The sequence below is a fragment of the Ptychodera flava genome, chromosome 13 (genome assembly GCF_041260155.1).
Source record: "Ptychodera flava strain L36383 chromosome 13, AS_Pfla_20210202, whole genome shotgun sequence".
Lineage (NCBI taxonomy): Eukaryota > Metazoa > Hemichordata > Enteropneusta > Ptychoderidae > Ptychodera > Ptychodera flava.
This window is the reverse complement of record NC_091940.1, coordinates 42202893-42215342: the sequence shown is the minus strand read 5'-3', so window position 1 is coordinate 42215342 and position 12450 is coordinate 42202893. Positions and strand designations below refer to the sequence as shown.

The window sequence follows — 12450 nt, the reverse complement described above, 5'->3', positions numbered from 1 at the left end:
CACTGAATAAATAAACATAAAAGATACAATAACTTGCAAAACGAAGCTGAACAAAAAGCAAAACAAGACCTGACAGAAATTGAATCAACCTGCCTTTCTTCAAATGCATAATCTATATTTACAATCCAGTCAGCCACGCTCCTTAAAAATGGAGAAAAGTATGTCCGTATTCATCTGTAACTGTTACTGTAACAGTTATATTTCACAGGTCAAGTAAAAAATTAGGTGTGCGTTTTAAAGGAACAAATTTATGACGTTGTTAAGGATGTACGATCGGTAAAATTAAAAGTAATGTCATTTCTCTAAATTGTCGATTTTTGGATTCTCCTTTGTAAGTATTATCAAAATGTGTGATAAAATATAGGGGTCACCGCGCTCGTTTTTGAGATACATGACCATGAATTTTGCCATTTATGAGAAAAAATGCTGAGTCAGCATTTTTTCACCAATGCATTTTCTATGGACGAAATAATTCAATGCTGTTTATCTCAAAAGTTAGCGCGGTGACCATATCATTTTATTTGATCACTATTATTTATTTCTCTAGACTGAGCTTTGTGCAAATTTTCATGAAAATGACAATAGTAGAAATTGATTTTCCAGCAAATTTCAATGTAATCCTATGGGAAGTGACAAATTCCACGCGCGCGTACCACTCGTACATCCTTAAGATGGGGCCTATTTTAAGTCATTTCCGAATCATAAAAATTGCATTCTTTAACTCCTTTGTTTGATGAAATGAACAACTTTACTGTTTTCAGACAAAATGAAAGTGGGACATACAGATTATGGGTTGTCAATTGCACACTGTTCCTGGGACATACAGATTATGGGTTGTCAATTGCACACTGTTCCACTTTTTCTGTTTACAAACATTTATTTTACTCAAAGGTGATTAACTATTTCAAATCACTTTGTGTGATGGCAGGTTTTGTTGGCCTTAAAAAAAAATTGAAGCTGCCACCCTTTCTTTGAATGAAAATGTCAGAAAATCCAGTTCTTGTAGCTGCATTGCTGATATTATTATCATAAGACTTCATTTCAACTCAACACTCTGCTTAGCCAATGGCTATTCTCACAGTATTAAGAATCATAAAAACATACAATATATGCTAGAAGGGAACTTGTGTACCAAAACAGTACCTGTAATGTCAATCTGCACTTCAATCTCTAAATAATTGTATTGCCAAAGGGTGAACGTTACAGCATCTTTGAGAAATATTCCTCCATCAAATCTACATCTTGTAGAAATATTTCGCAACTAAATAAACATAGCAGAATTCATTTGCCAAAGAGGACAATATTTGGAGACAGGAATCGCATGAGATGAACATGGCCAACTAAGGCAGCCGAGCTAAGACTGGGTTAAACGTCTTGGCCAGGGAAATTTTCTGATTTACTGCGAGTAGTCCAAATAACTGCCATCTGTGTGTGTGTACATATATTATATAATTATATATCAATATCTATTGTTTTATATTGGTAACAGACTCTTCAGAAAGTTTTTGTACAATGCAATCTATGTTAAGCAGAACAAGCTTCTGATATTAAAGAAAATTGCCATCAAAAATGATTAGTTTATATGATCTACTTATCAAGGAGTTGCATGTTTAGAATTAACCCTATCCAAAATACCACCATTAATGGCAGTGTGCTTCCAGTTGACCAAACAGCCTATGAAAATATCACTAATGTAGAGGAGAAATTGCAAAAAATGTTTACTCCTTGTGACATTTTGAAATCTTTGCGATTACAACATTCTGACAATGATAGAAATAGGGCCATTAATCAATTATATGAGGTTGTACTGTGTGACATTCTGTTCTGTTCATTTGCATATCAGTCATTCTATCTACTTTGTTCATTCGAACTAGAAGATTACAGACATATTTAGCAAATTCCAAAGTCAAAAGATAATAGTCTCAATGAAGAATTTTGACAATTTTGATTTTTTTCACAATTTATTCTCCTCTAGTACATTACTTATCTGATCAATTTGGTTTTGCATCAAAGAAGGAATATTTCTACAGTTTAAAGCTCTAGGGCCAGTAGTTTATAAGTTTGCATTTTTGACTATTGTTTTCAAATTTATTTTTCTTTTGACCATTTTTCACATTTATTTTGCTCATTTGAGTATTTCATTTATCTAGCTTTGATTTGAACAAACATAAATCCAAACACTACTGAGAATAATATCGCTACTAACTTTTAAAGTAATTATTATGAAACTTTTTTGATGTAGAATATTTGACAATATTTAAGATTTAATTGGCTCATTTGAATAATCTGCATCTGAACCAATCATATAGAAATATACATACCAAATTTTGAAGCTTCATAGCCAGTACTTTTTGATTTTTGAATTTTGACCATTTTTTACATTTATAATGCTCATTTATAAATCAGTCATTCTACCAACTTTGAGCAAAATTGTAACTAAATGCCATCAGCCATATTATTATGCAAATGTAACTGTTATGGAGAAAGTATTTTCTGAGTTTGAAATTTTTCACAGGTTTTTAGAATATATTTGCATAGTAATCAGTGTTGAACTTGATTTTAACAAACTAGTATCTGTCTCATAACAGAAAATTTCAAAGTCCAAGAGCAAGGAGTCTAAATATAAGATAATTGACCAATATTTACATTTATTTTGCTCATTTGTATATTAGTCATGTGATCAACTTGGCTTGAACAAACTATGATCTGCAAGCCCTTAGGACTATTTTTTGCAAATTTAGAAAGGCTAGGTCTGGTAGTTTATTTTTCATCACTTCATCATTAAGTGAGCTAATTTGCATATTTTTGACGCTATGATATTAGTATCTCATATATTCCATCATTGACCCAAAGTACATGAACTTTAACTCAAAGCTGATAAGTGACACATTTCAGAAAAAAACTGAGTGGACAGATAGAATGACATATATACGTACAGACAGACAGACAATGAACAGCTACTGTGTATGCCCCTAGCATCTGGAACCTTATTAAAATTGACAGAGTGTATTTTATATAGAATAATCAATACAGTGATTGGTAAGCTACTGTGTTGAAATGATGTGATCCCTGTTCGTGGAAGATCACCAAGCAAGCCACAGAGAAAGTTTGTATTTATAGACTTTTGCTGGAAATAATCCTTTCAAATCAATTTTAGCCATCTTTAAAATTTGATAAAAATTGCAAATTTGTTAGGTTACATTTCCACACCAGTGGTCAACATTGTGTTTTTATGACGGCTCACCATTAGCTTTTTACAGCACCTTTACAGAAATCAAAGTCAGGAGACTGCCTTCTAAAAGAGAGCAAGGCAGCTCCTCACTTTCATCTGTGATTTCAAAAGTGTTTTTATCAGGCAAGCTTCTCAAATCACATTGGTGAATATATGTACAGATAATAACTGATCATTGCACTGTAAACCATAGCTTTTATCGCCAATCATTGTCGCCAAGTTCAATAACATCATACTGATCACTGTACTGCAAACCGTTTTATCCCTGACCACTGTCAAATACTATCATGTAAAACATCAAGAAGAAAGTGACCTACGGAAACAATGGTGAAAATGATCATACAGCTGATGTCACTTTTCCTCATCAATACAGTGACTGATATACACACATATTGTGTACATGGAACCCATGATGTGTTTGTACAACAAAAATTACAATCTCATCAAAAAAGATATGGTCTCAATTGAGTCATAAGCCCAAAAGCTATTACACTTGAGATAAAAGCTAGACATCTCATGTTACATATACATCATGGATGACATAGTCCCTGCCGCACCACCGGCTTTTTGGGAGTTGTTGATTCCTGTTTTGATTGCAACATATTTTGTGTCTATGATTTGTGCAATAATTGACAAGCTGAGTTGTCCTTGCATGGTAATTTATGTATGCGTTGAATATGTAAGAAATTTACATGGCTGAAGTGTTACTTCTGTTATAGATTGATTGAAAGTTTTATTATGTGATGTCTTCTTGGTTATTTTGTGGTGTATATGTTGGTTTCACTTACTGATAATGGGGTTGATAATGTGTCATTGGCAGGTTGATAATGTGTCACTGGCGGGAATGATTATGCATTGTAGTATGAACAAGCAAATCATACACTTATTTGGTGATTAGTACGATCATTCTAAAAAACAAATATATGTTCAGGGTTGGAAAATATCAAATACATTCAACATGTATTTGTACCGGTATAGTCTGTAGGCGTAAGTAAGACATATATTTTATGCAAGGATTAATCCCCGTGAGCAGATTGTTAAGCTTGCAAAATCCAAGAGGGTGAGGTTTGATGGTATGTTTTTGTTTTGTAAAATGGTGTTAGATATGAAAAAATAATTACAGAATGGTGCTGCCCAGTCAGCATTTTGGAACATGTTGTGACATAACTTGACGTAAACAAAGACATCTTACTACATATTCCTAGGCATAACAACTCTTGAAACAAACTACAATGGGCACCTGGTGGCCATATTGCACAAAGATATTAGTCCAATTACCCTTATTTATACCAACTTTAAATGAGATCAGTTCAGGCATGTCTGTACACTGAATCCAGATGTGCAAACAATGGTTGGCTGGTCGGTCATATTAGATCATATCACAGAATATATTAATGTATGAACCTTACAGTACACCGTCCTTGTAACAAGGTTAAATGAAATTGATCCAAGCAGGCATGGCCAATGGATGGTGCAGAAAGAGTGGCATATTGATGGAGAGAGTATAATCTGTTAGTTCCAAGACTTTGTTCACTGGGACTAATGAAAAAAGCATATTTCCAGCCTATCACTTGTAAAACTTTGTAATTAGAATAATGAAACAGCATCACATTAATAAGACTGTCTGTTGTTTATGTCAGAATCTTTTTGTGTATGGAATCCGACATGTGTCATCTGAGATGACATGTGTCGGATTCCATACACAAAAAGTGTATACACCAGACACCATATTCACAAACTTTGGATGGTATTGGTTGCAATATTCTATAGGAAAATCCTAAAGCTATATTTTCACATTCTGTAGTTTCATGTTTACATTCTAATAACATATTCCATGTCTATTCACATTCCATTGTTAACTGAATTTACTTTACATGATGTCCAATTTCAAAATCATCACAAACCAAAGCAATCATGACATGGAAATTTGCACAGAATAGATTTTTGGATGTTACATTCACAGTCATCAAAATGATCTGATATCAGATCTGAACTTTGCCAATAATTTTATTTTTTCAACGAGGATACAGAACTTCTGACAGATTTGAATTCAAATTTTAAGTCAGTCAATCAATTTAAAGTCTTTATTTCTCAATAACAATGGAATGTGTAAAGTTCCCCTTGTTTCAATTTTCAACAGTTTATTACTCCTTGGTATAAGCTCTCTTTTCTTGTTAATATTGTATACAATACAATATTTGTAAATTATTTCCTATTTAGACAGCTGGGTACAAAATGTCAGGAAGTGTGTGTTGATGCCAAATAAAATGGCTGTTGAACAAGCATTATGAAGTACTGATAAGAACTCAGACAAAATTAGCAAAAGATTTCTAAGATTGCAACAGATCTCAAGATGAGTTGGCATCTAGTTACACTTGGAACAACTGTTAGACCTGATTTGAGTTGCTCTTTATCAACACCCACACACACACACACACACACACACACACACACACACACACACACACACACACACGCATCCAGTTTCAAACATACCATGTACACTGTGAGTAAGATAATGCAACATTTCTATCCCTGATAGACCTATTTTGACTACATTTTTGACAAAGATGTCCTCATTGCTAAGTTTACGGATGAATGCTGTGTTAAGATTGAATAGTGGACAATCCCTGTGATCTATCCTACACACACTGCACTGAGGAGAAAATCGTTCAGTGAGATTGTTAATTGGCTCTAATCACATCACACTTTGGTTGTAATATTGTCAGCAGAACTTAAATGTACTTCAGCTTAGCACATGTTGCTGTAAGATACTGGGACACAAAGACTGGGTTATGATAAACATTTCAACAATTTAAACAACAGCACATTCATTCCTCTGTCTGCTTACTCTAACTGCACTAATTGATCAGAATTTGTGACTGGATTAACAATCTAGTCCTCATTAACAAATAACTCATACCATTGACATATGTTTGTAGCAATAAAACATTAAATTTGTATCTATGCCTAGATTTGCATTCCCAATTCCCATTACGGTTATCAATATAAGTGTTAACATCAAACCCTGTATTGTGAGTGTCCAACAAGCAAAGTGAAAGGTCTAATTAAACCCAAAACTGTGTGTCCCAATCTCACCCACCACTGTCAGTGGCTGAATGGCACATAGCACTGTCAGTGTCTGAATGCCACATAGCACTGTCAGTGGCTGAATGCCACATAGCACTGTCAGTGGCTGAATGCCACATAGCACTGTCAGTGTCTGAATGGCACATAGCACTGTCAGTGTCTGAATGCCACATAGCTCTGTCAGTGTCAATGACCCAATTCCCCCGTTTTCAAATTGTCAATGTTTAAAAATTTAAAAGTGACGTAAAAATTGTTTGTAAATTAGCAGTGACTCTAAATCATTGTGACCTTAATTCACAGAAACAAGTTACACTACATTCAATTTATGTTTGCTTAAATTTTAAATGAAACAAATTACATTTTCATAATATATTTGCTTAAGAAAGATTTTGTAAAATATAACAGATTTATAAACGACTGAAACTGAAGCATTTATCTTTGTAATACTCCTTTTTCAGCTGTTGGACATTTGAACTTACAAGAAAGACATACAATATTGACAAAATGGGGTTACTAGTACCTTGTTTGATTTGATTAATGATTAGATTATATGGCATATATTGCCCTTTAGTTTAAAAACAGTCGACTTCTAGACAACCTAAAAATTGGATCTGTAAAGTTGTGTTGTTAACAAACTTGTGTTTCCACGCCAACATCAAAGCTGACATAAACATGTAAATTCTGTCTAAAACAGGAAGAATAGAATTTGTAAATTCTCTCTAAAAGAGGAAGCATAAAACTAAAGATAGTTTTCATGAGTAGATTGTGATAACTTCCCGACCACCTCCACGCACCATCAGAATTCTATCAATGCCTTCAGTGAGTACTTCAAGAAATTCAATGTCTGTATCAAGAGTCAAGGAAAGTAAAAACAAAGGAATCTTGCAACCATTTTGTAGTTTGCAGAATCAGATTTTTGCATATTATGACACAGTTTTTTTGCTCCATTGTTCAAGTTTTTCTTCAAAATGTCATAAATTGATTATGTATAAAGGCAATTCCCACAGAAACTCCTGACAAAGTGATTTTGATTTGAAAACTAAAATGTAAGCTGATCAAATTTCAACCGAACAGTAGCTGAAAGTAAGGCTACTTCATACATGCAAGATCAGATAGTTTATTTCTTAACCCTTTCATCCCATTTTCCTGTGGAGGGATCCATCTTTACCATCGTAAATAATTGGATAGGGTCAGATGATGGGTAAGGCTGTAAAGAAACTTGTGACTTTTTGTTTCAAAAAGGATACAGTTCGCGTCTCCAGCTTTATTCTTTGGTGGACCAGGTAGATTAAGTATCACCATTTTTGCTTCATGTGATTTCTCCACAATAATCTCATTGAGTTTAACAGCTGTGTGCATACGTCTTACATTCAATGCACCCCTGTAACAGGAAGTAAAAAATACCGTCAAGGACAGTGTGCTTACATTCGGTTTGAATTGGTAAATTCAAGAAATATTTAAACCAGAAAAACAATAATTACAAAGGCAAATAAGGTCTGCAACTTAGGTACTGGCGGTCATCTTTAGGAACATGCATATCAACTTCTATAGCAATGGGACAAGCAGATCCTACATACGTAAGCAAATGTCAACAAAAAAATTAGCCAGAGAAGCTTGACAAAAAGAAAAGGTGGGAGAGTGGGAAAAAAATAAAGAGGGGGGAAAAATGTACAAGGGATCTGGTAAAAAGTAATGCTACCTCATCAATCTTTTCGCCCCTACCCCCTCCTGAATATCAAATGTTCCATCCCTTACATAAGACCAGCTGGCAGGAAATGTATTTACAACCTTGGGGATGTTTTAATTAATGCTATGAGTGCTATCATTCGAATCTAAACAGCACTTAAATCAGTTACAGATAGTGAAATGCCTTCCACTGTGGGGGGATTACGACATCTGGATTTATCCTGGATCCAAATTTCTCATCACTTCTTTTGTGTCTTACATGCAAAAGTTGCAAAAATTGGTTCACAATGAAAAAATTTACCTCAGCTTTGTTTTCTGGATCAAATTTTACTACAAATTGATATTAAATATGACAAAATTATGTTCACTCACTCTCTCACAACATATCCTGGGTTGGTCTAGGTCATTTAAGGTCACAAACTGAGAAAATTACCTAAAATATAAAAATTTGGGGGTTTCCCAACACTTTGAACAGAAAATTTATCTAATAACATCCCTCGGGACTTTTTTACCAAATTACAAAGTTATCAGACAACTAATTTTGAGAACAAGTTTTCTTGACCAAATATGACAAAATTGTCTTAAAAATACAAATTTGTATATTTCAGGACAATTTCCACATATCTAACTATTGTCATCTCTGGACATCTGTACACCAAATATAAAAGCTGTCTGTCCAGGGGCTTAAAAAAGAAAATATTTTTTAAGATTTTTTGACCAAAGATGACAAAAATTGCCCCAAAACAGTAATATTTCCAATTTTGTTGTAATTTCAACAATTAGAAGGGTAACACCCTTGCAAACATCCAGTCCAAATTTGAGAGCAATTGGGCTAGCGGTTTCAGAGAAGTATAAATTTTACTTAAAATGAGAAAAATAACCAAAAAATTCAGCAAAAATACAAAATTTGAGATATCTTCACGATATTCATAAAATTGACTTTGATCAACCTGAGGAACCTGTTTACCAAATATCAAATCTATCAGATCAGTAGTTTTTGAATAAAAAAATTTTTGACCAAAAATTCGGAAAATTGCCCCAAAATTAAAAATATGAAAATTTCAATTCAATTTGTATAAGCTTGACTGAGGTCATCCTGAGGAACATGTATACCAACTTTCAAAGCAATCAGATGAGTGGTTTCAGAGAAAAACATTTTTTGACTTAAAACTGAAAAAATTACTCCAAAAATAGAAACATGCAAATTTCATCCCAAATTTTAAACACCTAATTTAGAATACCTAAAGGAACCTGCACACCAAGTTTCAACCTAATCTGACCAACGGTTACAGAGTTTTAGCAATTTGCAGGGATTTTTCTTTTTTCCCCTCATTTGCATATTTTTGGCACTGACATGTTTATTTGAACAAATTCACATCTCCACCCCTAGGTGCACCTGTACACCAAATACTAAGACAGTAAGTGCTGCGGTTTAGGTGTTTTTGACGTGGACGGACATACATACATACATACATACATACATACATACATACATACATACATACATACATACATACAGACATGCAAATCGGATGCAAATGAACTGATTCAGCTTATACGATAACCTCACATTGGTATACCAAATGTGAGCTAAAAACAAAAAAAGAAAAAAAAACACATACTTTATCACTTACAGAGTAAACAAGTCATTTTCAATGACACAGTCCCCGCCAAATATAAATTTTGTCAATGTACGACAGTGAAAGTGTGCATATACGTTTGTAAATGCACTTTCAAGTCACAAATCCAGTAGTGGGTGAAAGTCTCAAGTGTGTGCACACACTTTGTCAGAATACAAGAGTTGAAATATGCTGAAACAGCCTTGTACTCATTTGAGTAAATGATATTGAAACATGTGAAGAAAAGTGGCTATATGGAGGGCGCTTCACATATTATTTTGCAGGATTACTTGGATAGGAAGGGTTAGTGGTAAGACTACAGTGGAATTAAGGTTGTATAAATGGGGGATTGAAAATAACCTTGGAATTGTTTTCGTAAGCAAATTTTAATACACATCAATACCAATGATGCCTATGTTACACTAATAACATATTTTAAGTTGCTATGGGTCATTTAAAGTCGTCAGAAGCAACAATCCCAAAAACATTCATAAAAATACCGTCAAGGACAGTGTGCTCATATTTGGTTTGAATTGGTCCATTCAAGAAATATTTAAACCAGAAAAACAAGAATGACAAAAGTAAATAAGGTCTGACACTTTAGGTACTGGAGGTCAACTTTAGCAACATGCATAGCAGAGGAATGTTTCAACACAGTCCCTCTTAGTTTGAGCAGGTCTGCCAATATGTAACAGTTCATGAACAATGGACAGGAAATGATTCATAAGCTGTTTCAGTTACTGCCATCACTCCTACACATAATAGGTTAGAGATCATAGAAGCTCAGACTCAGATATGTAGGCTGTTTCAGTTACTACCACCACTCCTGCACTTTTGCAGGATTTCCCCTTTTTCTTACCTCATTTGCATATTTTTGACACTGACATATTCATTTGAACAACTTCACATCTCAACCCCTGGGTCTACCAGTACACCAAACACTAGGATTGTAGGTGTGGCAGTTTGGGAGCTTTTGTGTGGGATGGACATACATCCGCACATACATACATACATACAGACGCCACCGACTCACCATATAAGCTCTTTTTGGTATTTATATACATACCAAATATGAGCTAATAAAATACAAAATTTAAAAGTATCCCAACAAAAGTAACGCATTTGCATAGGAATGTCAAAAGTACCTATGAAACATACATGTATATCAACCTCATCTGACCTACAAATCAAGAGCAATTTAGCTAATTTTACCTCTTTTACCTCATTTTCATATTTTTGACAGAAATACGTTCAATCAAACAAATTCACATCTTAAGTCTAAACCCTAAAGCCTCTGCTTTCCATCTTGGATTGCCACCGATTCAGATTCATGTATGGAATGGGATTCAGAATATTGTGTTGTGTCGCATTAGATTCAGATTCATTTTACAATCCAGAAATTTTTACATTGAATAACGAGAAATTTGTAAATTGTATCACATCAAAAATTGACATGCATACGCATACCAGTGTGTATTACCTTTGTGTGAAGATTGAATGAAATTAGTGCAGGAATATTTGAGTTTCAGCTCTCGACATGCAAAAATTAGATCTGAATGGCCACCAGACAGCCATATTTGATTGTATCAAAAAACAATTTTATGTGCACGTTTGAGTTATAGTTCATTGTCTTTGTGCGCTAATATTGAATGAAATTGGTTCATATTAAAGCTGCATAATGCCTACAGACATAAAACAAAATGGCCGCATAGCGGCTGGCCATATTGGATTGTATCCCAAAACAATTTGATGTGCATATGTCCACCACAGTGTTTTACCCTTGTACCAAGTTTGAAAGAAATCAGTTTGGGCATGTCTGAGATATCACTGTGGATGCACGGATGCACGCCACTCAATCTACAAGTCCCAACCAAACTTCGTCGGTTCGGGCGGGGACCAATAAAAGTTCATAAAGGAATGTTTGCTCCAAAATCTATTGTATTCATTCTTGTTGTTTTTGGAAATGAGTATATCAAAAGGTAGAAGGTTAAGCCCGTTCAAGCTACTGATGTGCACATGAAGTTAATGGTTTGTTGACGCAGGAGCAAAATAGAATAAATCAGATAAAACACTTCTGAACAAGTCATTGACAATGACATAGTCCCCACTTGTAATAGGAGTATTAGTCTTGATGTGGCAGGGAAATATGGTCATTAAGAAGTATCACTGGAGTGTATATGTTGAGATTTATGGGCACATAGGTCTATGTCGTTGTTCCCAATTGGAAACACATGCGGCATGTCTAAGTTATGGTTTTTTTCGGGATAAAAGATCAGACCTCTAACTGTATTGGCCAGCCAAGAAATACATATGCGCATAATAATGAGGTACAAGATGTGACATCTTAAGGTCTAATATCCTATCAGAATTGGAGGGTATAGATATAAAGGACATAGCACTTGTGGTTACGTATTTATCGACATAAACGTATATTTCAGGTCAAAGGTCATCGAGGTCACATGACATTACACAACCAAGTGCACTGTGCAATAGAACACATGCGCATATTTAATGAGGTACAATATGTGGCGTCATAAGCTGTCCCATCATACCATATATGAAGGTTACTGAGTTATGGACAAACATATATATTTGAGGTCAAAGGTCACCAAGGTCACGTGACATTTTGTCAAAAAAATTGTATTGCTAAGTTATCCCTATATACCAAAAATCAGACCTCTAGCTCTATTGACTCGCTCAAAATTAGATATGCACATAATTAATGAGGTACAATATGTGGCGTCATAAGCTGTCCCATCATACCATACATGAAGGGTGTAGCACTTGTGGTTACTGAGTTATGGACAAATATGTATATTTGAG

General features: G+C 34.4%; 1 protein-coding gene across 4 annotated transcripts in view; it reads right to left on the bottom strand.

The window, feature by feature from the left end:
* Nucleotides 1-6899: 6899 nt before the first annotated feature.
* The window catches only part of LOC139148498 (solute carrier family 12 member 4-like), a 114046-nt gene continuing 108495 nt past the window's right edge, over nucleotides 6900-12450 (bottom strand). For 3 of the 4 annotated variants that reach the window (XM_070719976.1, XM_070719978.1, XM_070719979.1), the window contains 2 exons: nucleotides 7570-7703; nucleotides 6900-7166 (listed from right to left, as the gene is read on the bottom strand). In XM_070719976.1, coding sequence (XP_070576077.1) covers nucleotides 7075-7166; nucleotides 7570-7703 — 226 coding nt within the window. In that variant the 3' untranslated portion in view covers nucleotides 6900-7074. The remainder of the gene's footprint in view (nucleotides 7167-7569; nucleotides 7704-12450) is intronic. The other variant, XM_070719977.1, reaches the window with a different exon arrangement.